Consider the following 26,607-nt stretch of genomic DNA (forward strand, 5'->3'; position numbering starts at 1 on the left):
GTGTTACTTCCGGTAAGGTTTTTTCTCATTGCTTTAAGTCTCTTGTTATGTTTTCAGTATGTAATGCTGTAGCAGTTTAAACGGTTGTTTGCAGGAAAACAACATCAGCCATGTCCGCCGTCAGCAGCTCAAACACAGCCTTTGCCTTGGAGCTGTTCCGCACTCTGAGCCAGGCAAACTCTGTCGGGAACATCTTTGTCTCTCCTCTGAGCATCAGCTCAGCCCTGGCCATGGTCTACCTGGGAGCTAAAGGAGACACTGCAGCTCAGATGGCTCAGGTCAGCTCACTGCAGTGTTGGTCAAGTTACTTGAAAAAAGTAATCAGTAACTAATTACTGATTACTTCCCCCCAAAAGTAATCCCGTTACTTTACTGATTACTTATTTTCAAAAGTAATTAATTACTTAGTTACTTTTTAAAAACACGATTTACAACCTGAATAGGTGATAAAGCGATAGATCTTTCAGCCCAATTCTACTTTTTCTGCATAATCCATCATACAAAATGTAATCAAATGGAAAAGTCTCTTTTTAAAACTTTTATACTTTTCAAATTCAAATTTTATTTGTCACGTACACAGTCATACACAGTACGATATGTAGTGAAATGCTTGGACAACTGCTCGTGACCTAAAGAAAACAAAAAAGGAAAAGGCTATGAATAAGATAGGAAATAAATATGAAAAATTAAAAAGGGTAAATTTAACTAGGAAGGAATAAAATATAAATTAAGGTTAAAAATGAAATAACTGTACAACACGAATTAGAATGAAGGGTAAATTTAACTGGGAAAGAATAAGATAAAATATATAAATTAAAGTTGAAAATAAAATAACTGTACAACAAAATACACAATACACAATATAGAACTATATAAGAATGTATGAAGAAATCTAAATATAAATAAATATATACACAATAACAGCAGCTGTACAAGTATTAACCGGAAATGAAGAATATAGTGACCAGTGTTGTGCAAAACCAAAGTCCAGAAAGTCCAGTGTGTGTGTAAGAACTGTATGTGTGGGTCAGTACTGTGTGGTGGTGTGATTGAGAGACCGTATCGCCTGCGGGAAGAAGCTCCTCCTCAGTCTCTCTGTGTTGGTCTTCAGGGAGCGGAATCGCTTTCCTGACCTCAACAGAGAGAACAGTCTGTTGTTGGGATGGCTGAGGTCCTTCACGATCTTCCTGGCCTTGGTCCAGCACCGCCTGCTGTAGATTGAGTGCAGGTCAGGGAGCTCGGAGCGGATGGTGCGCTCAGCTGACCGCACAACCCTCTGTAGAGCTCGTCTGTCCTGCATGGTGCTGTTCCCGAACCAGGTTAAGATGTTTCCCGCCAGGATGCTCTCTATGGTGCACGAGTAAAAGTTCCTGAGCACCTTGGAGGGCAGTTGGAAGTCTCTCAAGCGTCTGAGGTGGTAGAGACGCTGTCGGGCCTTTTTCACCACGGTGTTGATGTGACAGGACCATGACAGGTCCTGCGTGATGTGAACTCCGAGGTATTTGAAGCTGTCCACTCTCTCCACTGGGCACTCGTTGATGACGGGGGTCTGGTATTTCCTCTCCTGCTTAGTGCTGAAGTCCACTATCAGCTCCTTTGTCTTACTGACGTTTAGAAGGAGGTTGTTCCTCTGGCACCAGTTCTCCAGATTCCTAATCTCCTTCAGGTAGGCCGTCTCGTTGTTGTCAGAGATCAGGCCCACCACGACGGTGTTGTCAGCAAACTTGATGATGGTGGTGGAGCTGGTAGTGGCCACACAGTCATATGTGTACAAAGAGTACAGCAGGGGGCTCAGAACACACCCCTGGGGGGCTCCAGTGCTGAGAGTGGTGGAGGCTGAGACATGTCCGCCCATCCTTACTGCCTGTGGTCTGCCAGTTAGGAAGTTGGAGATCCACTGACACATAGATGAGCTGAGTCCCAGATGCTCCAGCTTGGTGGTGAGTGTGGAGGGAATTATGGTGTTAAATGCAGAGCTGTAGTCTATGAAGAGCATTTTAACATAATTCCCCCTTCTAGTGTCCAAGTGGGTGAGTGATGTGTGGAGGAGATGAGAGATGGCATCGTCTGTGGAACGATTTGGACGGTAAGCGAACTGTAGTGGGTCCAGTGTGTCTGGTAGTGAAGAAATGATGAAGTCTCTGACCAGGCGTTCAAAGCACTTCATCACTACTGAGGTGAGGGCTACAGGGCGATAGTCATTGAGAGAAGCAGGGTGGGGTTTCTTCGGGACAGGAACAATGATGGACTCTTTGAAGCATGTGGGGATCACCGACTGAGATAAAGAGATGTTGAATATCTCAGTGAACACAGGAGCTAGCTGGTATGCGCAGTCTCTGAGGATACGACCTGGGATGCCGTCTGGTCCTGCTGCTTTCCTGGTGTTCACTCTTTTGAAGGCTCTCCTTACTTCATGCTCGGAGATGACGAGCACGTTTCCGGTGCTGGCAGTATCTTCCTGTCTGCAGCCGTTACCGCCGCTAACACTAGCATTGTTGGAGACCTTAGCTGCAGCCTTGAAGCGAGCATAGAAAGTGTTCAGCTCGTCTGCCAGAGTCACGGCCGCGTTCGTCATACCGGTTGTTGGTGCTTTATAGTCTGTTATTGTCCTTAGTCCCCGCCACAGGCTCCTAGAGTCACTCTGTTGGAGTTGTGACTCTAGTTTCCTCCCGTAGCGCTGCTTTGCCTCTTTCACCGCCCTCCGCACGTTATATGACGCGGCTTTGTACGGGTCCATGTCCCCCGTTGTGAGTCCCGTGTTGTAGGCAGCGGTGCGGGATCTCAGAGCGTTGCGGATGGTTTTATCCACCCACGGCTTCTGGTTGGGAAACGTTGTGATAGTCTTTGTCTCCACGGTATCATCCGCTAGTTTCCCGATGAATCCCACAACCGCTTCCGTAAACACGTTGACGTCATCGTCGGAGCTGTTTCTGAACATGCCCCAGTCTGCGTCATCGAGTGCGTCCTGTAACGCAGCCACCGATTGATCCGTCCAGCGCGCGACCTTCCTCTGAACCGGAACTTCCTGTTTCAGCCTTTGTTTGTATTTTGGCATGAGGAAGATGGCGGCGTGATCAGATTTGCCAAACGGAGGGCGGGATTGTGCCTTGTAGCCGTCCTTGACCGTAGTGTAGCAGTGGTCCAGTGTCCTTTCACCCCTGGTGGGGCAGGTGATGTGTTGATAAAAGTTCGGCGCTGTGCGTTTGAGGTTGGCGCTATTAAAGTCCCCCGTCACAATAAGCGCAGCGTCCCGGTGTTGTGTCTGGTGCTGTGTGAGTGCCTCATGCAGCTCGCATAAGGCGGTGACCGTGTCCGCTTGTGGTGGAATATAAACGGCACTTACAATGGCCGATGTAAATTCCCGAGGTAGATAAAAAGGACGACACATGATGGACAGTAGTTCCAGATTTGGTGTGCAGGAGCGTGTGAGAGGAACAACGTTCGCACTGTTGCACCAGTTGTTGTTCACCATTAAACACACGCCGCCTCCCCTTGACTTCCCCGAGTCCCGTGTCCTGTCCATGCGGTGAACCGAGAAGAACTCGGCCGGCTGGATGGCGTGGTCCGGCACCGCTGGGTTCAGCCATGTCTCGGTGAAGCAGAGGAGATTGCAGTCCCGAATGTCTCTCTGGAACTTTATCCTGGCCCTGAGGTCGTCAAGCTTGTTCTCCAGTGACTGGACGTTGGCGAGCAGGATGCTAGGCAGAGGTGTGCGGTGTGCACGAGCTCTCAGCCTGTTCCTGACGCCGGCTCGCTTCCCTCTAGGCCGCCGCGGCTTCCCTTTGTTCTCCCTCGAGATCTCACTCGGCCAGCTCGGATCCGGAGTTAAAAACTTCGAATTGTGAGTACATTGTATACCAATAGAAACAAGAGTGTCACTGTCATACCTAATGTACCCAATGGTGATGATTTTGCCGATTTAGAAACGCTGAAAACTAACTTAAAAAACAAAGACAAAGAAAAAGTGGTCGGAGCAGTCGTGACGGCAGCCGACCTCACCGGCGCCATCTTTTACATCTTTTATTAATTTTAATCTTTTAACTTTATGCATCAAGCATCAAGCAAAAATTTAATTATATGCAACATTCTCTGACTGGAAGAAATTTGTTTAATATTTAAACCAATTTTCTGCACATTCCAGCATATAAAATATTTTTTTGTGTGTTTACACTCAGTCTTTCAAATAGATGCAAGTAAAACACAGCAGAAAATAAATAAAGTCAAAGACTAGCGGTCCTTTTGCTCTATTTTCACCTGTAAAGCAGGAGTGGCTTAGGCGGAGGTTTACCTTGGTGCAGGTGTGCCGCAGCGGTCAGTGGAAGGATACGGCAGTTTCTCTGTGAATTTCCCATTACATGGTAGTGCACTCGGAGCTTGCTTGGAAGTTTAGGGGTTTTTTTTTCGCTGTAAAAAGATGTTTTCTTCCCACGCACGATGCTAATGGACACTAATGTTTTTGTCACTTTTTATGGAATCAAACTCAAAGTAAGGTCAGTACTTCCACACTTTAAACCCTGCACGCTCATACTCTCTCCCGTAGATATATGATCCATTGTTGATCTGCACACAGCTGTTGTCACGACTGTCGCACTTGCTTACGTCACTGTCATGAGACATTCTCGTAAAAAAATCACGGTTTTAATAACGCAGTAACGCAGCGTTCCTACGGGAAAGTAAAGGTAATCTAATTACCGTTTTTGAGTAATCCCTTACTTTACTCGTTACTTTAAACAAGTAATCGGATTACGCGTTACTGCCCATCTCTGGCTCACTGTTACTTATTACCTGCACCACACCATCAGTTCATCAGCTAGCATGCCTGTGCAACTTCAAATTTTGGGGTTTTGTTAAACACCTTTAAAAAGCTTAATTTTCTATGTGGCCAAAACACTGAATCCCAAGATGTTCCCAGTGGGAAATCAGAAATTTCTGTCTAACATATGAGGATGGAATGTGTTATATAAATGGCATTAAAATCAATAAAACCCACAAGCAGTATAGTTACTGAGAGCATGATGTTCAGTGAGACTGACAGTGTGTTAAATGTTATTATTAAACCTGATGCTGAAAGAATAAAGTTGTCCAGTTTCTACCTTTGGACCATAAATTGTTACATTAGGGTCGCTCAGGCTCAGTGTCACATCCTTTCAGTCTCTGTCTTCAATGCCACACAGGCCCTCTCATTCAGCTCAGGTGAAGGCGTCCATGCAGACTGCCAGAAACTGAACGCTGACATCAACTCACCATCTGCATCCTACATCCTGAAACTAGCCAACCGTCTTTATGGAGAAAACACTGCCCACTTCCTCCCAGTGAGTGTCCACATCAATGATTCTCTTCATAAAGTTCTTCATTACAAAGACTGGATTAATAAACAGATGTCTGCTCTCTGCAGGACTTCCTTGAAGCCACACAGAAGTACTACCAGGCAGACCTGAAGACTGTGGACTTCATCGGAGCTCCAGAGGCGTGCAGAGCAGAGATCAACAGCTGGGTCGAGCAGCAGACAGAAAGTGAGACTGTGCATCTTCCACAGCCTGAACAGCAGGGAATCATTTTAGCATCCTCTGTGGATTATAATGAAATATTGTTGTTTCTGTATTTCCTTTCAGATAAGATAAAAGACCTTCTGAAGCCAGGAACAGTCAACAAAGATACCAGACTGGCTCTGGTCAATGCTGTCTACTTCAAGGGCAACTGGAAGAACCCGTTTAAAGAGGCAAACACCAAAGAGATGCCCTTTAAAATCAAACAGGTAGAAATTTAACTGAAGGTTACAAAATCTGGACTCAAAGTCTGAATACAGGAAACTGTAAAATGTTTAAGGTAAACACCATCAGAAGCTTTATGATAACATGATCTGGTCGCCTGGATTTCCTGTGTGTCAGAATGAGACCGTACCAGTCCAGATGATGCACCAGAGGAAGAAGCTTCCCTACAACTACATTGCTGACCATGATTTGCAGATCCTGGAGCTGCCCTATGTGGGTGATGAGCTCAGCATGTTCATTCTGCTGCCTAAGGAGTCCTCAGACGGCTCAGGCCCTCTGCTGAAGGTACACAGCCTAGAAACAACTTCCTGTAAAGAAAAGACACAAAAACTCTTCTGCTTTACTTTAATTTACTTCATTAAATTTGATCATTTAACAGACCGCTCCTGATTTCATGTATAAAATGAATTTAAATATGAGCAAAAGAAATATGACAAAATGTATTAACTGTGTTCCAGCTGGAGAAGGAGCTAACACAGGAGAGGCTGAATGAATGGACCGACAGGAAAAACATGGATGTTGATTCAGAAGTTGTCCTTCACCTGCCAAAGTTCAAGCTGGAGGAAGACTACGAGCTGAATGATCCTCTGGCTAAACTGGGTATGAAGGACGTGTTCTGTGCAGGAAGCGCTGACCTGTCTGGCATGAACGGTGAAGGGGGGCTCTTCCTGTCTACGATGGCCCACAAGGCCTTTGTGGAGGTGAACGAGGAGGGCACAGAGGCCGCTGCAGCCACAGGTGCTATGATCAAGCTACTTTGTTATATACCGGACACACACTTCAGAGCAGATCACCCCTTCCTCTTCTTCATCAGACACAACAAGACCAAGTCCATCCTGTTCTTTGGCAGATTCTCATCTCCTGAGTAGACAGAAGCAGCAGAGGAAGATGATGGTGCAATCCAAATTAAAATAAATCTTTGAAATAAAGTAAATGGAATTTTGTATTGTGACGTTTTGCTAATTACGAACTCTTTTCATTACATTGTTTTTTAAATAAAATAGATGGTACTTGTATAAAAGCACAAGTTCTAGCAGATTTAGAGAACATAGATACTGTGTCCTTCAGACTGAAGAGGAAACTCCAACTTATTATCAAGAGTCTGCATCTCTGATGGTATGATGGTGCATTAGTATCTATGGAATGGGCAGCTAACAACGAATAACCATAACGGGACAGGGCAGGAGTAAACACCGTGATGTACACTGACGGGAGACTATCAAAGTAAAACAGGAAGTACACCGAGACACAGGCTGGAGGGGGAGAGAGAACACGAGGGAGAGCACAGACATGCCAGGCAGGGGAAACATGATGGAACAAAACAGGGAGAGGAAACAAAGCACAAGAACTCACAATTAAATAAAGGAAGACATACAGAGGGCAAAGACACAAGGGGGAGTCTAATAAACTAAACAGAACAATCTAGGAACCATAGAATAAATCCTTAAAATAATAAACTTAATATAATACAAAAATGCAAGAAAACTGAGAACGCTGGTTCAAAATGACCCAGAACCATAACATAGAGTCTGAGATCAGATGCATATAATGCCAATGACAGTTGGAGAGCAGCGTGGAGCCACTGTTATTTTTATGTTCCTCAGGCTGTAGAAAGCAACATACAGCACACCACTTTAACATTCTGATAGAAGCTTTATACATACAGCCTTGACATGAGAAGAATCAGCTGCAGATGAAGGAGAGACAGAACTGGTAATCAGTTTGTATATAACAATAGATCCATGTGCACTGAGAGAGGTAAAGGTGCAGCAATATCAGGAGAGGAATTTTGATAGAGAGAGCAGGGCATCTCAACAAAATGGAAATTATGACTTTGATCTTATGATCAATTTCAATGGGCACTGCACTAAATAGTTGACTCCTCATGGGAGACACAAGTTTAGTAATAAACAGAGCCAGTGAGAGTGAGTGGATTTAAGAAAGTGAGTGACTCAGGTGTGTCAGTAGGTTTGGCATCTGTTTTTGAGTGTGGGGGAGAGCTAGAAATGTTTACTTTTAATGCTAAGCAAGGAATATTCATGATTTATTTCCAAAACTTCCATATGATCTGCAATTTGTAGCAGATCTACTGACTATCACATAGCAGCTGGAGCAGTCTCAAATGGAGGTCAGTCCACTACTGCCACCTGTGGCCAAGTGCCATAGTTTACTACAAGATTAATTTGTGACACATCTGCAGTAGAGGCTGAGTGGCTGCACTTACATCTGGATCATTCAAATCGACCCACACACATGTTGAAAGATACGATGCCAGCAATGTGGATTGTCAGGACCAAATCCAATCATTAAGCAAAGACAACAGGGATCATTTGTTTCTGTTTACCTGCAAACCAAAACTTGGCCACGCCCCCTCTCGTGACATCACGCTCCGAAGCCCTTTCCTCTTCCGTAGGATCGTCCTTCTTCAATCCTCCAACTTTATTTACACCCAGCAAAGAACTGCAGTTAGACTAATATCTCACCCTGTAAATCGGGTATTCTGCTGGATTTGTCTTCGTTTTATGTGTGTGGGAATAAAGTAGCTTGTAGTTCAGATAAGCGAGTCGCTGTTGACAAGTTTCTGAAACGGGCTGCGCCGTGTCCGGTGTCTTAGCTTCAGTGAGTTGGGCGGTGGTTTCTGTCTGTATGCGCTCTCCTGAAAAAGTCACTTTTTCTCGTTGCTTTAATATAAAGTCTTCTGTTGTGTTTCCAGTAGGTAATGCTGTAGCAGCTTAAACGGTTGTTTGCATGTTACAGGAAAACACCATCAGCCATGTCCGCCGTCAGCAGCTCAAACACAGCCTTTGCCTTGGAGCTGTTCCGCACTCTGAACCAGGCAAACCCTGCTGGAAACATCTTTGTCTCTCCTCTGAGCATCAGCTCAGCCCTGGCCATGGTCTACCTGGGAGCTAAAGGAGACACTGCAGCTCAGATGGCTCAGGTCAGCTCACTGTCACTTGTTAGTTGCACCGCGCTGTCAGTTGATCAGCCAGCATGATTGCAACTTCAAGCCCTCGTTGTATTTTAAAAGCAGTTACGGAAGCGTTGAGCTGCCACCCAGGCAAAAGAAAAATCGAACTATATCACGTTATAACGTCAAAAATTCATTGTTCTAACAATATACCATCATGTAAATAACATATGAAGCTAGAATGTTATATAAATGGCATGAAAGTCCATAAAACGCACAAGCAGTATAGTTACTGAGAGCATGATGTTCAGTGAGACTGACAGTATGTTAAAGGTTATTACGGGGCGATCGTGGCTCAAGAGTTGGGAGTTCGCCTTGTAATCGGAAGGTTGCCGGTTCGAGCCCCGGCTTGGACAGTCTTGGTTGTTGTGTCCTTGGGCAAGACACTTCACCCGTTGCCTACTGGTGGTGGTCAGAGGGCCCGGTGGCGCCAGTGTCCGGCAGCCTCGCCTCTGTCAGTGCGCCCCAGGGTGGCTGTGGCTACAATGTAGCTTGCCATCACCAGTGTGTGAATGTGTGCGTGAATGGGTGGATGACTGGATATGTAAAGCGCTTTGGGGTCCTTAGGGACTAGTAAAGCGCTATATAAATACAGGCCATTTACCATTATTAAACCTGATGCTGAAAGAATAAAGTTGTCCAGTTTCTGCCTTTGGACCATAAATTGTTACATTAGGGTCGCTCAGGCTCAGTGTCACATCCTTTCAGTCTTTGTCTTCAATGCCACACAGGCCCTCTCATTCAGCTCAGGTGAAGGCGTCCATGCAGACTTCCAGAAACTGAACACTGACATCAACTCACCATCTGCATCCTACATCCTGAAACTAGCCAACCGTCTTTATGGAGAAAACACTGCCCACTTCCTCCCAGTGAGTGTCCACATCAATGATTCTCTTCATAAAGTTCTTCATTACAAAGACTGGATTAATAAACAGATGTCTGCTCTCTGCAGGACTTCCTTGAAGCCACACAGAAGTACTACCAGGCAGACCTGAAGACTGTGGACTTCATCGGAGCTCCAGAGGCGTGCAGAGCAGAGATCAACAGCTGGGTCGAGCAGCAGACAGAAAGTGAGACTGTGCATCTTCCACAGCCTGAACAGCAGGGAATCATTTTAGCATCCTCTGTGGATTATAATGAAATATTGTTGTTTCTGTATTTCCTTTCAGATAAGATAAAAGACCTTCTGAAGCCAGGAACAGTCAACAAAGATACCAGACTGGCTCTGGTCAATGCTGTCTACTTCAAGGGCAACTGGAAGAACCCGTTTAAAGAGGCAAACACCAAAGAGATGCCCTTTAAAATCAGACAGGTAGAAATTTAACTGAAGGTTACAAAATCTGGACTCAAAGTCTGAATACAGGAAACTGTAAAATGTTTAAGGTAAACACCATCAGAAGCTTTATGATAACATGATCTGGTCGCCTGGATTTCCTGTGTGTCAGAATGAGACCGTACCAGTCCAGATGATGTACCAGAGGAAGAAGCTTCCCTACAACTACATTGCTGACCATGATTTGCAGATCCTGGAGCTGCCCTATGTGGGTGAGGAGCTCAGCATGTTCATTCTGCTGCCTAAGGAGTCCTCAGACGGCTCAGGCCCTCTGCTGAAGGTACACAGCCTAGAAACATGCTTACTTACTTCATTAAATTTGATCATTTAACAGACCGCTTCTGATTTCATGTATAAAATGAATTTAAATATGAGCAAAAGAAATATGACAAAATGTATTAACTGTGTTCCAGCTGGAGAAGGAGCTAACACAGGAGAGGCTGAATGAATGGACCGACAGGAAAAACATGGATGTTGATTCAAAAGTTGTCCTTCACCTGCCAAAGTTCAAGCTGGAGGAAGACTACGAGCTGAATGATCCTCTGGCTAAACTGGGTATGAAGAACGTGTTCTGTGCAGGAAGCGCTGACCTGTCTGGCATGAACGGTGAAGGGGCGCTCTTCCTGTCTACGGTGGCCCACAAGGCCTTTGTGGAGGTGAACGAGGAGGGCACAGAGGCCGCTGCAGCCACAGGTGCTATGATCAGCGCTTGTTGTTATATACCGGACACACACTTCACAGCAGATCACCCCTTCCTCTTCTTCATCAGACACAATAAGACCAAGTCCATCCTGTTCTTTGGCAGATTCTCATCTCCTCAGTAGACAGAAGCAGCAGTTATTACAGCAGCATATTTGTCAGAGAAGGCCTTTTATGTTACACCATGATGACGCTAAATTGCATACTGCAGGTATTACAGCCACAATGAAAAATGAGCAGTAACAATATCACAAAAAGCATCTAGCAGCTGCTTTTTTCACATGTTTACAGAATTGTTAAAAGACGAGGGAATGCTACACAGTGGCAAACGCTTTGTACCAACTTTTTTGAGACAGTCATGATGCTCGTTACTCAAAATTATCAGTTTTTCTCAGTTTACACATCTGATGTGTTTTCTGTGTTTTGCTGAGAATAAAATGTGGGAAAATCATTGCAGACTTTTTTTTTTTACATTTTACATAGTATGTCAACATTTTTTGAAATTGGGGTTATACATTAAACACAGAGCATCACAGACTTTACTGATATCTGATTAACTCCACTGCTTACGCTGTTCAGTATCAACATTTCTCAAATGGTGCTCAGGCCTGCAGGGCTGTAGCACACACTACAGATATACATGACATCATTAGTCACCTGTCCAGTCCAGATTATGTAGATGAAGGAGAAGCCCTGCAAATACAATCCATGAAAATGATGGAGAGCACAGATTTAAACCATGCGGCACAAAGGCTGATGGTTCAGAGAAGGCAGGCAAGAAGATGATTGGACTGCAGTAACGACAGTAACAAGTGACAGTGACAGCCAAGACTGAATACATGTGACATGTGGGATTCAGACAGCCAAGCAGGTGACGCAGACAACATTTAATGGACAGTGAGCAAAGAAAGATGTGCAGCATTTAATCATTAACATGCACAGAAACTCCACATGTGGCTACACAAAGCAAAACCTGTATAGACTTATGAAGTTACACTTTGCAGAAAATCAGCAGGAGAGATTACACAATGGATTTTAATATAAAAGGCTCAATATGGTGGATTGAATGAACTTCCATACAATGACTCATGTGGATATATCATCCTCAGAACCGAGTACAAAAGAATCTTTCCATTGAACTTTTTTTTGTCACCCACCCAAACACATCAGATATCAATGGGAAGCCCAGGATGGCTTCTATTTAGTAGATCAGGACATAGTAAGATATCTCAAATGAGTCAAAAGACAGACTAAAAACAAATGTCCATTGCACAGGAAATAAATGAATAAGCTGGTTCTCAGGAGGATATGAAAGCAATGCTAAATGTACCTCCCTATCAGGAAACAGTGACACAGTAGTGTGCAAGGATGATGCAAACATATGAATCCTGCCTGTCGCTGAAGCAGTGTCGTGGTTATGAAAGAGCCTCGGGCATCTAGGTCCAGCAAATAAGTCCCTGAGCCCCCTCAGCAGAAATCTGAAATTGCACAACACACATTGACATAATTTTGAAATGAAAAACCTAAAAACCCGAATGCTGATAAACTATTTCAGTGGCAATCATGATAACCACCATGACTGAGGGGGTGGGTGTGATACAAATTTCTTTATTTTATTATGATCAAATGTTTCACTTTAGTAATAGTAATATCACTTTTTGTGTCATGTAGTTATATACATATATGATAGCATCACATATGTGTTTTATGCTTTATTACACAAACACAGTTAGGTCATTGTGAGTAAGTTAGAGACATCCAGGCGTTGTGGGGATTAGACAGATAGTGGAACTCCTTCTCCTTTACTCATGGAAGGAGGAGGCTTCAGGAAGTTAATCTTTAGGTGACGGTTAAGTAAAAAACAAGGTCATAACTCTCTCAGGGAGGATAAGCTAAAGGTATAGGCCCATGTGATGTGGCAATGTGTAAGTGTTGTGGAATGTCTTTGTCTGTATGTTTTGTCACTTTGCATACAAGGCACGCACAAGGCAGTGCCCATCTTCAGACGGGCGCTGCCTTGTGCGCTGCCTTTGGCGTTTAACCAGAGTGCTCTCTCTGCTGCAGCATATTATTAAACCAAATCAAAAGGAACGTCTTGATGCACGCTCAATCATCCAGGTAAGTAAATACCAAAAAGTTGATTCTGTTCATCTGAACGTAGCGTTTTCAGTGGGAGAAACATTTCATCGCTCTTTCAAGTGACTTCCTCAGTCTCAGCTGACTGCAGGTTTCCCCAATCTTATAAACAGTACATTTGCATAATGACTGAAACTAGCACCACTGAATGAACAATGGCCTGGGAGGTCAGTTTCTAGATCATTAGTATGAAAATTCTCATGAACATTGATCAAAAACCACTGATCAAAGCTCATTGATCAAGGACCGCTGATCAATGGCCATGAGTACCATTCACAGACAGTTGGGGAATGGCTGCAAAGGGAAGAACGCTGGTTTAAGCGTGGAGTCAAGGAGACCATTTGGGTGAAAAGGGAAAGACCATCTCTGAATCGAGGAGGGGGCCTAAGGGTACATCTTTCACCATCTTACAATGCTGAGATTGCAGCCATTCCCTTTTCGTTACTGTTCGTCTGATTTTAGGTCCGCTCCATAAACACACCAGCGTACCCCATCGTGACACGAGGTTCTAAACACTATCAATCACGGCCATACTGATGAGGGTTAACTCAATGATCCAGCATTGACTGAAGCTCAGGTGCAGCTACCTCCAGCACCGGAACACTTCTGGGTTGAGAGGTCGCTTCGACGACACAAACAAAAACAGCGCACATGGACACAACGGGCAGGTAGGCCACGGAAGACTGCCGGCCCCTGACGGTTCCTCCCAATCATGCCCCTGGAAGTCTCACTGTAGTTTCCCACATGAGAGTTGAAGTCTCTCAGTAAGACAATGCAGTCATTTCACTAAATGCTTCTATATTAACGTGAAGCTGCCGCAACCTGAGTGGGATGAAGGGAAGCTTGTGGAATGACCAGGCTGAAAATGCGAGCTCGTTAACATACTGGCCTATTGATGCCAGTATTGAGCTGACTTATGTTGAGTGCGGGTTTGCTAGAAAAATATTGCAGTCATATTTAAATTGATCACTAATTGGTGCTAAAAGAGTGACTGACCATTGCATTTGCTTTGGGTAAACCGAGCATGAAAATACCTGAAACACCAAGGCCACATAAAGCAAGTTCACAAGAATACACAACTCTGAGAATTTCCAAACTTTTTTTTTCTCTAAAAAATCACATCTTAGGGATGACAGTGTTGACATTCATTTAAAACAAATATGCTCTCAATTAAAACACATAATTATATAGCATTGCCAACACACAGGCTCAATGTTTGAATGAATGCAGAGTATATAAAGGAAAATGGAAACAGCCTATAACATGCATTGTGTTTGGCAAGTGATGTACATGTGTATATATCAGTGGCTGTCAATAAAGTTTCTCTCTCTCAGACTGCGTTCAAGTCCAGAAAATGGCAAACGCCTCTGTGTTTATTCCCCCGTAATTATCCTCAGTGCAGTCTAGATAATACACTGGAAAACTTTCCAATGAGTCAAGCAGGAAGGACTATGCATTCCAAATGAGCAACAAGGAGCCGCTGTTATTTTTATGTTCCTCAGGCTGTAGACAGCAACATACAGCACACCACTTTAACATTCTGATAGAAGCTTTATACATACAGCCTTGACATGAGAAGAATCAGCTGCAGATGAAGGAGAGACAGAACTGGTAATCAGTTTGTATAATAGATCCATGTGCACTGAGAGAGGTAAAGGTGCAGCAATATCAGGAGAGGAATTTTGATAGAGAGAGCAGGGCATCTCAACAAAATGGAAATTATGACTTTGGTCTTATGATCAATTTCAGTGGGCACTGCACTAAATAGTTAACTCCTCATGGGAGACACAAATATGTAAAAAAAAAAAAAAAAAAAAAAAAAGTAAAGTCGTTTTTGCCGTTGAAAGAAACGGACTCACATTAATTACCTCAAACTGGCAATAAAGTATTTGCTGGAACTAAGACATGATAAAATATGGACATGGATACAGAGGTCTGAAATGAAAAGCCAGTGCACTGCAATGTCCTTAAACCTGTATTCTTTTTAATGGGCAGCAGTTAGCATTACTTATGGTTGCAAAAAGTTTCACTTCTACACAATACTGTGAGGCCAAAAAGATTACGGTTCCACAGAGAGGCCGGGCCCTCTCACAAGCTCTCTATCGCCATCTGCTGACACTCTAAAACCTCCATCACTCCCACACTGTATGCAGCTGTGTGTGCCGCTGTTCTTTCATGGAAAGGAGAACTTTTGGCTGTTTTACAGTTATTGAATGATTTTAGTTATTTTTTAATATATGACACTTTCATCTGTAACAGTTAAAGTTAAAAGTTTTAAGAATAACCATCACTTCAATATGCTTCCTATCAGCAATGAAGAAAAAAAAATTATTTTAGTGTTGTTCTTTGTTTGTGTTTGTTTTTTTGTTTTTAGATTTAACATATTCATTGCTCGAAAAACAAACTCACCCTGAAGATCAAGAATGCCCATCATGAAGAAGAAGAAAGCTGGATACCAGAATCAGGAAAGCCTTGAAGGATGTTAGCCGGCTAACAGAGGTACAAGAGGGCATCATGAGATACAGGTCCTGGATGATGTAACAGACGAAGAAACAATAACACCAGTTAGCAATGAGGAAACATTTCCGGCCAGAACACAGGAGTATTTTATAGAGGAATGTACGTATGTGCATATGTTGTACGAGCAATAGGGGAGACCGGGGATAGTTGTAACGTGGGTCAGTTGTAACACTTCCAATTTCTTCAATCAGGGCTAAGTTTCAAATGATGTGACTCATCCTGTGCATGCCCAATTCAGTTCTGCTATCACACGTGAAAAATCAGCACATTTTGTCAAACAGACAGTTTAACATGAAAAAAAGTAATTTGTATGCCAAAAAGTAAGTTTTTCTACTTTATTTCAATTTCTAATAGCATTATCTGCTTTGCAGTTAAACTCATCAAACTTAAATTATGTTATTTGTATGTCTATGGGGATATATTCTGTGTAAGTCTTTAGAGCTAGTGTTTTAGCCGTTGGCTGTAATGTTAGCTAGTTCATGGCTATAGGAGTCTGGGTCAGTTGTAACAGCAACAGTCTGGGTCAGTTGTAACAGCAACAGTCTGGGTCAGTTGTAACAATAATGCAGATGTTACAACTTACCACACTATTACTTTAACTTATATTGAACAAGTTGGGGCAACGACATCAGCAGAGAGAGGTTCACTGGTCGCTTTTGTATATGTGGTTAATGCCATTGGCAACACAATTCCTCCACTGTTTGTGTTCCCACACATACATTATGCAGACCACTGTGTCAGAGATGGACCAGTAGGAAGTACTGGTAGTGGAAATAAATCAGGATGGATGCAAGAAACAGATTTCGTCATCTTTCTGAAGCACTTTGCAAACCACACAAAGGTAAGCCATGATAAAAAGTAAAATGGAATTGCAATGCTGGTGAACAACTACATTTTTTCAGCTTCATTGTTATGTTTAAAATTGGTGCAAGAGTTGTAGGTTATAATGCCCACTGAGCCAATGAGGCCAAACTCAAGGAAGACCAATCAAAATTAATGAAATATTCAGTTGCAGGAAATTCCATAATTTGTTACATGTTAATATTTTGTCAGTACCCTTATTTCATTGTGTTAGATTTCACCCCAGGATATGTTACAACTAACCCAGACTATGGGGTTAATTGTAACATTTCACTCTTTGTGTTTGAGGCCATACCATGCAATGGGTAATTGTGCTGCAGAGAAAATAGCTGCACTATTTAATAGCCGACACATGTAAATACTTTGCATTACATTTTGAATCCACTACCTTAAACGAGCTCCAATTTACAGACAGAAATGTCAAAAATGTTACAACTATCCCCGGTCTCCCCTATGTGAGTTTTTCCTTTTTGGGGTTAAGAGGGTTGGTTTAAAATGCACACACTGCATTGGTGCACGGTCGTGGGGCGTGACTCATGGGTGTGTATTGGGCAATAAATGTTGTTGCACTCACCTGTTCAGCGCACCTGCTGTTTGATGAGCAGAGAGGTATGGTGAGCATGGGGTAAAACTTTCTGTTGACTGCAACTGAATGCGCAGTGTTTGATTCTGCGGGTGGATATCGCAATTTGGCATAATAATTGGTGTAAAGCTTTGAGAGTGCCAGTCATCTTTCTTTGTGGAGTCTGTGCATTTGTTTTATATTGGGTCCCATGTAGGGGAGACGGGGGATAGTTGTAACATTTTTGACATTTCTGTCTGTAAATTGGAGCTCGTTTAAGGTAGTGGATTCAAAATGTAATGCAAAGTATTTACATGTGTCGGCTATTAAATAGTGCAGCTATTTTCTCTGCAGCACAATTACCCATTGCATGGTATGGCCTCAAACACAAAGAGTGAAATGTTACAATTAACCCCATAGTCTGGGTTAGTTGTAACATATCCTGGGGTGAAATCTAACACAATGAAATAAGGGTACTGACAAAATATTAGTGTGTGTGTGTGTGTGTGTCTGCCAGAATGCAGAAATCTAGCTTTTGAACATATTCCAACCCCCCAAAAAAGACAAATTATGGAATTTCCTGCAACTGAATATTTCATTAATTTTGATTGGTCTTCCTTGAGTTTGGCCTCATTGGCTCAGTGGGCATTATAACCTACAACTCTTGCACCAATTTTAAACATAACAATGAAGCTGAAAAAATGTAGTTGTTCACCAGCATCGCAATCCCATTATTTTTTTTATCATGGCTTACCTTTGTGTGGTTTGCAAAGTGCTTCAGAAAGATGAGGAAATCTGTTTCTTGCATCCATCCTGATTTATTTCCACTACCAGTACTTCCTACTGGTCCATCTCTGACACAGTGGTCTGCATAATGTATGTGTGGGAACACAAACAGTGGAGGAATTGTGTTGCCAATGGCATTAACCACATATACAAAAGCGACCAGTGAACCTCTCTCTGCTGATTTCGTTGCCCCAACTTGTTCAATATCAGTTAAAGTAATAGTGTGGTAAGTTGTAACAATAATGCAGATGTTACAACTGACCCAGACTGTTGCTGTTACAACTGACCCAGACTGTTGCTGTTACAACTGACCCAGACTGTTGCTGTTACAACTGACCCAGACTGTTGCTGTTACAACTGACCCAGACTCCTATAGCCATGAACTAGCTAACATTACAGCCAACGGCTAAAACACTAGCTCTAAAGACTTACACAGAATATATCCCCATAGACATACAAATAACATAATTTAAGTTTGATGAGTTTAACTGCAAAGCAGATAATGCTATTAGAAATTGAAATAAAGTAGAAAAACTTACTTTTTGGCATACAAATTACTTTTTTTCATGTTAAACTGTCTGTGTTTGACAAAATGTGCTGATTTTTCACATGTGATAGCAGAACTGAATTGGGCATGCACAGGATGAGTCACATCATTTGAAACTTAGCCCTGATTGGAGAAACTGGAAGTGTTACAACTGACCCACGTTACAACTATCCCCGGTCTCCCCTACTGATGTGTGGTTTGAATAGTATAATGGTTGAATAAAGAGAACAGTAGCTCAGAAGTGCATTTCCTGCGTTGTTGTTGCATGTCGTCAGTATCCCCATGTTTAGCCTTCCGCGGCCGTTGGTTTGGAGAATAATAATCAGATCGGAGAGGAGGCACTTTGTTCTGTGAGTTCAACTTACAGTCCGAGATTAGAGCCAGACTGTAAAATGTGCTATTTAGAACAGGCTCCATGTCTCGTAGGAACTAAATGAATAACCGATGAGCTGCATTACAGGAACTTCATTCTCTGAAACATTCCCATCAGCCATTCCCGTCAGAGGCGATCGATCGAGTTCAGGTTTACACACGAGATCTAGTCATGCTGTTCTCTGTAAAATAAGCCATCACCAGAAGAGGATTCCACTGGAAACAGAAAGAAGTGGGGACGAGCTTTCTTACAGAATTCTGAGATTAAAGTCCCCACTTTTTTCTTCTTGTTTTTAAAGCCCTGATCGTCTTCCGTAGGACCGCATTTCTTTATTCCACCAACCTTATTTACACGCTTTCCTCATTCCTGTGCTCATCCTCGTTTTATGTGTCTACGAGTTTCACTTATCGTTCTCTTATCTTTGAGTTTGGTCACAGAAATCAGCTTTGTGAAAACAGCTCAGGTTGTTAAAATAAATGCACAGCTGGCAGATGATTGGGGTGATTTTCTATATTCTCCCAGCAGTGCTGGTGTTACTTCCTGAAGTGTGTTGTTTTGTTTTTTCCCCCTCATTGCTTTAATATAAAGTCTTCTGTTGTTTCCGATATGTAATGTTGTTGCAGTTTAAACGGTTGTTTGCATGTTACAGGAAAACACCATCAGCCATGTCCGCCGTCAGCAGCTCAAACACAGCCTTTGCCTTGGAGCTGTTCCGCACTCTGAGCCAGACAAACCCTGCTGGAAACATCTTTGTCTCTCCTCTGAGCATCGGCGCAGCCCTGGCCACGGTCTACGAGGGAGCCAAAGGAGACACTGCAGCTCAGATTACTCAGGTCAGCTCACTGTCACTTGTTCCCTGCACCACCATCAGTTAATCAGCCAGCATGCCTGTGAAACTTTAAATGTCTTGTCAGATGTGGCTGACTGCTTTTTGTTCTGATTTTTGTTTTTTATTTTGCTTTTTATATATATTTATATTTTCAGAAAAAATTCACACCTTGTGAGACTAGTGCTGTCTTATAAACTTTCTTTTCAGTAGGTTTATGATTGGACAGAATTCAACTTTTGGGGTTTTGTTACGTGTTTGAAAAGGTTTGTTTGTGGCCAAAACACTGATGTTCCCAGTCTGACATCAGCAATTTGTGTTTATAAATGGCATCAGTCCATAAAACCTACAAACAGTGTAGTGAGTGAGAGCATGATGTTCAGTGAGACTGACATTATGTTAAAGGTTATTATTAAACATGATGCTGAAAGAATAAAGTTGTCCAGTTTCTGCCTTTGGACCATAAATTGTTACATTAGGGTCGCTCAGGCTCAGTGTCACATCCTTTCAGTCTCTGTCTTCAATGCCACACAGGCCCTCTCATTCAGCTCAGGTGAAGGCGTCCATGCAAACTTCCAGAAACTGAACGCTGAAATCAACTCACCATCTGCATCCTACATCCTGAAACTAGCCAACCGTCTTTATGGAGAAAACATTGCCCACTTCCTCCCAGTGAGTGTCCACATCAATGATTCTCTTCATAAAGTTCTTCATTACAAAGACTGGATTAATAAACTGATGTCTGCTCTCTGCAGGACTTCATTGACGTCACACATAGGAACTACCTGGCAGACCCGATAACTGTTGACTTCATCGGAGCTCCAGAGGCGTGCAGAGCAGAGATCAACAGCTGGGTCGAGCAGCAGACAGAAAGTGAGAATGTGCATCTTCCACAGCCTGAACAGCAGGGAATCATTTTAGCATCCTCTGTGGATTATAATGAAATATTGTTGTTTCGGTATTTCCTTTCAGATAAGATAAAAGACCTTCTGAAGCCAGGAACAGTCAACAAAGATACCAGACTGGCTCTGGTCAATGCTGTCTACTTCAAGGGCAACTGGAAGAACCCGTTTAAAGAGCCAAACACCAAAGAGATGCCCTTTGAAATCAGACAGGTAGAAATTTAACTGAAGGTTACAAAATCTGGACTCAAAGTCTGAATACAGGAAACTGTAAAATGTTTAAGGTAAACACCATCAGAAGCTTTATGATAACATGATCTGGTCGCCTGGATTTCCTGTGTGTCAGAATGAGACCGTACCAGTCCAGATGATGTACCAGAGGAAGAAGCTTCCCTACAACTACATTGCTGACCATGATTTGCAGATCCTGGAGCTGCCCTATGTGGGTGAGGAGCTCAGCATGTTCATTCTGCTGCCTAAGGAGTCCTCAGATGGCTCAGGCCCTCTGCTGAAGGTACACAGCCTAGAAACAACTTCCTGTAAAGAAAAGACACAAAAACCTCTTCTTGTACCATCCCTGATTGAATGATGGTCTCTTATACTGATGCTTCACAGAATTTTTATTAGAGGTGTGGTTCACTGAAACATTTGGTAAAGATGCTGTCAAAAACCCAACATATTAATACCATAAAATTAAAATATTAAGGAAACACTCATTTCTCCTGCACACTAACTATAACATGAACTTCAAATTTACACTTTATATCATCAATCTTATGCATATTTTTCACCTCTCAATCCTACATAATCAAAGGGTGGTAAGTCCTTTCACTAGAAACTAAAATTCTCTTATGACATTGCTTCAGTTCAACCGCTTTGCTCTTACTTTAATAGCTTACAAAAACTCTAAACAACATCTTGATTGCACATAACCTATTACATTAAAAGTAACATTATCAAAACTCGTGCCACTGTCAGCCGGGTATTAATTAATACAGACAAAATGATGATCTGGCCATATCTGGCCATATTGTAAAACCCACGTTATTAACAAACCTTCATCTTGTGTTTTGCGCTAGTTTCCTGTTTCAAAATAAAACCAAAGTAGTTCCAAAACAATTCAATTCAGTAAAACTTTATTGATCCTGAAGGTTGACCCTGAAGGAAATTGGCCTATATAAATATACATGTCAACATTACCAAATTATGTCTGGCCAAATTAGGTCATTTACACAAATGCTTCGCTTCTGTTTACTTAAATTTGATCATTTAACAGACCGCTTCTGATTTCATGGATAAAATGAATTTAAATATGAGCAAAAGAAATATGACAAAATGTATTAACTGTGTTCCAGCTGGAGAAGGAGCTAACACAGGAGAGGCTGAATGAATGGACCGACAGGAAAAACATGAGCACCCATTCAGAAGTTGTCCTTCACCTGCCAAAGTTCAAGCTGGAGGAAGACTACGAGCTGAATGATCCTCTGGCTAAACTGGGTATGAAGAACGTGTTCTGTGCAGGAAGGGCTGACCTGTCTGGCATGAACGGTGAACCTGGGCTCTTCCTGTCTACGATGGCCCACAAGGCCTTTGTGGAGGTGAACGAGGAGGGCACAGAGGCCACTGCAGCCACAGGTGCTGTGATCAAGCTGGAGAGTTTTATACCGGACACACACTTCACAGCAGATCACCCCTTCCTCTTCTTCATCAGATATAATGAGACCAAGTCCATCCTGTTCTTTGGCAGATTCTCATCTCCTGAGTAGACAGAAGCAGCAGAGGAAGATGATGTTGCAGCATAAATGAAAATTAAAAAAATCTCTGAAATGAAGTAAATGGAGTGTTGTGATGTTTTGCTAATTATAAAACTCTATTTTTCATTTTAAAAAAATGGGGGTGGGGTGTTGGGGTTTTGTTTGTTTTAAATAGATGGTATTTGTACAAGCACGAGATCTAGCAGCTTTGAGAACATGGATACTGTGTTGTGCAGCTATTATGAGTAGCCAGATTCCAATATCAGACAAATCTCGCAGCTGCTCTCATCACATGTTTACAGACTGTTGTTAAAAGAAGAGGGAATGCTACAAAGTGGCAAACACGACTCTGTGCCAGCTTTGAGACATGTTGCCATCATATTTAAAAGGCCCTTTTTGCTTAAAATTAAATCAATTTTTCTCAGTTAACACATCTCGTATGTTTTTCGTTTCACTAAGAATAAAATATGGTGACCTCATTGCAGTTGTTTACACTTTACATAGTCGCTCAAGATTTATTTATTTTTGAACTTGCCATTTTAAATTAACCACAGGTTTTAACACCATTTCTCTTGATCTGTTTCACAACAGAGCCCCACAGACTTCGCTGATATCTTATTAACTGAACTGCTTATGCTTTTCAGTATCAACTTTTCTCAAATGATACTCAGGCCTGCATGGACGCAGGTATAAATGACATCAGTTACCTGTGATGGGACCTGATCGGTCCTTAAAGACATGCTTTGAAAGGCAATGATGCATTTTCCAATGCCATCAACTTATCTCTTTTGCTTCATATGCTTCTAAAACATCTTACAGTTCACATGACACAATGTTTTCAAAAATGAAATGCTACCACTGACAAGTTCAATGTTGAAACTTTGTAAATTGAATGTTATATATGAGTCATTGTATGAAATATGTATGTATAATAATTCCCCTCTGTGGATCGCTACCATATTGATGGAGTTTGTGTGTCCCAAGGACCCCAGGGGCTATGTTGTGGGGGGCTTTTGCCCATGGCAAATTGATCCTAGGTGACGGCCCAGACAAAGAGCAGTTCAAAAGCCCCTATCAGTAGAGGATCCAGGGAACATTTCACCCTGCCTGGGATAGGGTTACTGGGGCCCTGCCCTGGAGCCAGGTCCAGGTGGGGTGTCCGTGAGCAAGCACCTCGAGGCCAGGCCTTAGTCCAAAAAAGGGACATGGGCCTACCTGTGGGGAAGTCCCTGTTGTCTGCGGCTATATACCAAATGATAGGTCAGAGTACTGGGCCTTCTTGGACTCGGTCATCTTACTGGGAGACTTCAAAGCTCATGTGGGCACGGATAGTGATAACTGGAGAGGCGCGATTGGGAGGAACGGCCTGCCAGATCTGAACTGGAGTGATGTTCAAACATGGTGTTAGTTATGAACAAACTGTGGTTTGCACAGAAGGGTGTCCATGAGTGCACGCGGCACCAGGACACCCCAGGCTGCAGGTCAGTTTTGTAATTGTATCATCAGATCTGCGGCCACATGTTCTGGACACTTGGGCAAACTCAGGTGTTGAGCTGTCAAATGATCACCACCAGGCTTTGAGCTGAATCAGGTGGTGGGGGAGGATGCTGGACAAACCTGGAGTGCCTAAACGTAAAGTAAGGGTGTGCCTGGCAGAGACCCCCATCTGCAAGATCTTCTGCTCCCACCTCCGGCAGAGCTCTAACAGCATTCCAAGGGAGACTGGGGTCATTCTGTCTGAATGAACCATGTTCAGCATCTCCATTGCTGAAGCTGCTTCAACCCCTGAACCAGATGGTGGACACCGGAGGTGAAGGGAACCATCGGGCTCTAGAAGAAGTCCTATTGAGCTTAGTCAGCCTGTGGTACTTCGACGGCAGCTGATGGGTACCTTCAGGCCAAGCGGAACACAGCTCGGACAGTGGCTGAAGCAAAAACTCTAGTGTGGGAGCAGTTCGGAAAGGCCATGGAAGAAGACTTTCAGTTTGCCTCGAACAGATTCTGTCAAATCGTCAGGCAACTCGGGGGGTATTACCTGCCTTGTGTATCGTGCAGGTGAAGTGCTGCTCATTTCAGCTAAGGATATTGTTGAGCAGTGGAAGGAATACTTCTAGGACCTCCTTAATCCCATTGGCACGTCTTCTGTAGAGGAAGCAGAGTCTGGGGTTGAGGAGGATGACTCGTCCATCACCAGGGGTGAGGTCATTTTAATAAACATCTCCTTGGTGGCAGGCCCCCTGGGGTGGATGAGGGTTGCCCCGAGTTCCTGAAGGCTCTGGATGTTGTAGGGTTGTCTTGGTTGACACGCCTCTACGATGCTGTGTGGAGATCAGGGGCAGTACCCCTGGATTGGCAGACCGAATAAGGGAGTGGGAGATTGACGAGACACCGACAGGTCAGCAGATCTTCCTTGACCTCCAAGTACTTACTAACATGGATGTGTAAATAAAAGAGTTTAAAACTAATTGATTGTGTTTGCTGTGTTTGCTAACAGCTGCATGACTCTCACATTTACTACATACACAAACCAAATAAAGTGTTATCAAAAAATAAAAAATAAAAATAAAAAAAATGGGGTGAGATTTCCCCTATGGAGGTGCGGGAAGATCTGATCGCCTGTTGGCGATTAGTTGAGTTATAATTTTTTATTCTTTTATTTTGACCTGAGCACTTGTGGCCATTTCCCTTGATAAGTGCATAAAAACAGGGATTATACGTCTGCATCCTCTCTATATGCAATCATGTGGGATGTTTAAGAGGCCTTAACATACAACGGAAAGCAGAGGAGAAGCACATATGTAACACTAGGAGATCATAAGGCGAATAAGGGTCCAGTCGGCCACTCGGACCGTGCACCTGAGCTCCAAATGGAGATAACTGAGCCATAATTTCTTAATACCTAACCAGCCTGTGCTAGGGGTCTGTTATGCTGGACCCCTCCTGATTTTGATCTGAAATAAAGTGTGAAATGAACTTTAATAGAGAATGTGTTTCGTTGATCTTTGACCTTGCCACATATATTATAGATACTGTGTATCTTATATGGTGACATTATTGAATGGACACGAATGGACACGACGCCCTCTACAGGAAAGGGCAGAGCAGGCTGTACCTGCTGCGGAGACTCAGGTCGTTTGGAGTGGAGGGCCCACTCCTGAAGACCTTCTATGACTCTGTTGTGGCTTCTGCTATCTTTTATGGCGTGGTCTGCTGGGGCGGCAGCATCTCTGCTGGGGACAGGAAGAGACTGAACAGGGTGATCCGAAGGGCCAGCTCTGTTCTAGGATGCCCTCTGGACCCAGTGGAGGTGGTGAGTGACAGGAGAACGGCGGCTAAGCTGTCATCCCTGATGGACAACATCTCCCACCCCATGCAGCAGACTGTGACAGCACTGAGCAGCTCCTTCAGTGGGAGACTGCGGCACCCACGGTGTGGGACGGAGAGATTTCGCAGGTCTTTCCTCCCCACTGCTGTCAGACTCCATAATAAAGACTTTAACTGATCAAGCACACACATCCATACATATGCAATAATACTAAGTGCAATAATCCTTTCTGTCATCGTTGTATTTTTACTCAGTTGTATATAGTATTTGTATTTGTATTCTATTTTTATCTTATTGTATATTTATTTTATTTTATTCTACTGTATATAGTATTTTATTTTATTCTATTCTGTACAGTTGTGTACTGTATTTATTCTTATTGTATTCTAATTTTTGCCTCATAACTTTTGCACTGTCCACTCCTGCTGTGACAAAACAAATTTCCCACGTGTGGGACTAATAAAGGTTATCTTATCTTATTCTCTTTCAAAAAAGATAATCTTTCACAGTGCAACTTTCTTTCAAACAAAGGACACAAATCCAACATATGCCCTGCTCCACAAAACAAGAAAACCTTGGTCACAACTGAACCACTCTCTTGCCTCAACACTGGCCCAATCTTCCCTTCCACCTTGGCCACTGCAGCAAAACTACTCTGCTTAGCCTTAGGGTAAAACTGAGACTTACCATTCCTAGCCTCCTTTCTGATGGCTGTCGGAGGATCCTGTATATCTCCAAACAATGGGTCACTTGCGATCTTAACTTGCCTTTCGACAAACTCAACAACATCGCAAAAAACCACTTTACGTTGAAACCTCTCCTGCAGATCGCAGACAACATTCCTCCACTTATCCCTGAGCTTATAAGGCAACTTTTTTATAACTGCTTGCATATTAGCAAGCAGTTATAAAAAAGTTGCAAGGACTCAACGTCTCCCATTGCATTACAACATTGCCTTAATAAAAACCCATATTCCTGCAAAGCCTTCACATCATCAGATTTTATAGGTGGCCATTTACTGACCCTTTCAATGTAGGCAGCAGCAATTTTCAGCGAATTGCCAAAGTTCTCCTGGAGCAAAGATTTAGCTTTAGCATATCCATACTCAGCAGGCATATACTGACAGCTTCTGACCATTTCTCTTGGATGGCCTCTAGTGTATTGCTCGAGAAAATATAAACAATCCTTAGCACTGTGAGCTTGACTCTCCACCATGTGCTCAAAAGCTCTCATAAATGTTT

At 43.0% G+C, this 26,607-nt stretch overlaps 3 protein-coding genes across 4 annotated transcripts; all 3 read left to right on the forward strand.

Annotated features, from left to right (window-relative positions):
- The first annotated feature begins 95 nt into the window (after window positions 1-95).
- Window positions 96-6,717, forward strand: LOC308399691 (leukocyte elastase inhibitor-like). 2 transcript variants are annotated; one of them, XM_080887060.1, is made up of 6 exons: window positions 96-278; window positions 5,175-5,312; window positions 5,396-5,513; window positions 5,613-5,755; window positions 5,889-6,056; window positions 6,230-6,717. In XM_080887060.1, the coding sequence occupies exons 1-6, from the start codon at window positions 111-113 to the stop codon at window positions 6,638-6,640; spliced, it is 1,146 nt and encodes a 381-aa protein (XP_080743186.1). In that variant the 5' UTR covers window positions 96-110; the 3' UTR covers window positions 6,641-6,717. The 2 variants fall into 2 exon arrangements, with proteins under 2 accessions (XP_080743186.1, XP_080743187.1); XM_080887061.1 differs by lacking the exon at window positions 96-278 and adding an exon at window positions 4,420-4,485.
- Window positions 6,718-8,140: 1,423 nt separating this feature from the next.
- LOC308399690 (leukocyte elastase inhibitor-like) lies at window positions 8,141-11,225 on the forward strand. Its single transcript, XM_080887059.1, has 7 exons — window positions 8,141-8,390; window positions 8,529-8,712; window positions 9,474-9,611; window positions 9,695-9,812; window positions 9,912-10,054; window positions 10,188-10,355; window positions 10,489-11,225. The coding sequence occupies exons 2-7, from the start codon at window positions 8,545-8,547 to the stop codon at window positions 10,897-10,899; spliced, it is 1,146 nt and encodes a 381-aa protein (XP_080743185.1). The 5' UTR covers window positions 8,141-8,390; window positions 8,529-8,544; the 3' UTR covers window positions 10,900-11,225.
- Window positions 11,226-15,394: 4,169 nt separating this feature from the next.
- On the forward strand, window positions 15,395-22,096 carry LOC308399692 (leukocyte elastase inhibitor-like). The gene is made up of 7 exons (XM_080887062.1): window positions 15,395-15,409; window positions 19,209-19,392; window positions 19,920-20,057; window positions 20,141-20,258; window positions 20,358-20,500; window positions 20,634-20,801; window positions 21,643-22,096. Exons 2-7 carry the CDS (start codon window positions 19,225-19,227, stop codon window positions 22,051-22,053), a joined length of 1,146 nt encoding a protein of 381 aa, XP_080743188.1. The 5' UTR covers window positions 15,395-15,409; window positions 19,209-19,224; the 3' UTR covers window positions 22,054-22,096.
- The last annotated feature ends 4,511 nt before the right edge of the window (window positions 22,097-26,607 follow it).

The sequence above is a fragment of the Rhamphochromis sp. 'chilingali' genome (assembly GCF_963969265.1).
Source record: "Rhamphochromis sp. 'chilingali' genome assembly, chromosome: 7".
Classification (NCBI taxonomy): Eukaryota; Metazoa; Chordata; class Actinopteri; order Cichliformes; family Cichlidae; genus Rhamphochromis; species Rhamphochromis sp. 'chilingali'.

Coding starts and splice junctions, on each gene's coding strand:
- LOC308399691 (XM_080887060.1), top strand. CDS start 111: ATGTCCGCCGTCAGCAGCTCAAACACAGCCTTTGCCTTGGAGCTGTTC. Junction 5,514..5,612: donor GGTCGAGCAGCAGACAGAAA/GTGAGACTGTGC, acceptor ATTTCCTTTCAG/ATAAGATAAAAGACCTTCTG. Junction 6,057..6,229: donor GCTCAGGCCCTCTGCTGAAG/GTACACAGCCTA, acceptor ACTGTGTTCCAG/CTGGAGAAGGAGCTAACACA.
- LOC308399690 (XM_080887059.1), top strand. CDS start 8,545: ATGTCCGCCGTCAGCAGCTCAAACACAGCCTTTGCCTTGGAGCTGTTC. Junction 8,713..9,473: donor CTGCAGCTCAGATGGCTCAG/GTCAGCTCACTG, acceptor AATGCCACACAG/GCCCTCTCATTCAGCTCAGG. Junction 9,612..9,694: donor ACACTGCCCACTTCCTCCCA/GTGAGTGTCCAC, acceptor TGCTCTCTGCAG/GACTTCCTTGAAGCCACACA.
- LOC308399692 (XM_080887062.1), top strand. CDS start 19,225: ATGTCCGCCGTCAGCAGCTCAAACACAGCCTTTGCCTTGGAGCTGTTC. Junction 19,393..19,919: donor CTGCAGCTCAGATTACTCAG/GTCAGCTCACTG, acceptor AATGCCACACAG/GCCCTCTCATTCAGCTCAGG. Junction 20,058..20,140: donor ACATTGCCCACTTCCTCCCA/GTGAGTGTCCAC, acceptor TGCTCTCTGCAG/GACTTCATTGACGTCACACA.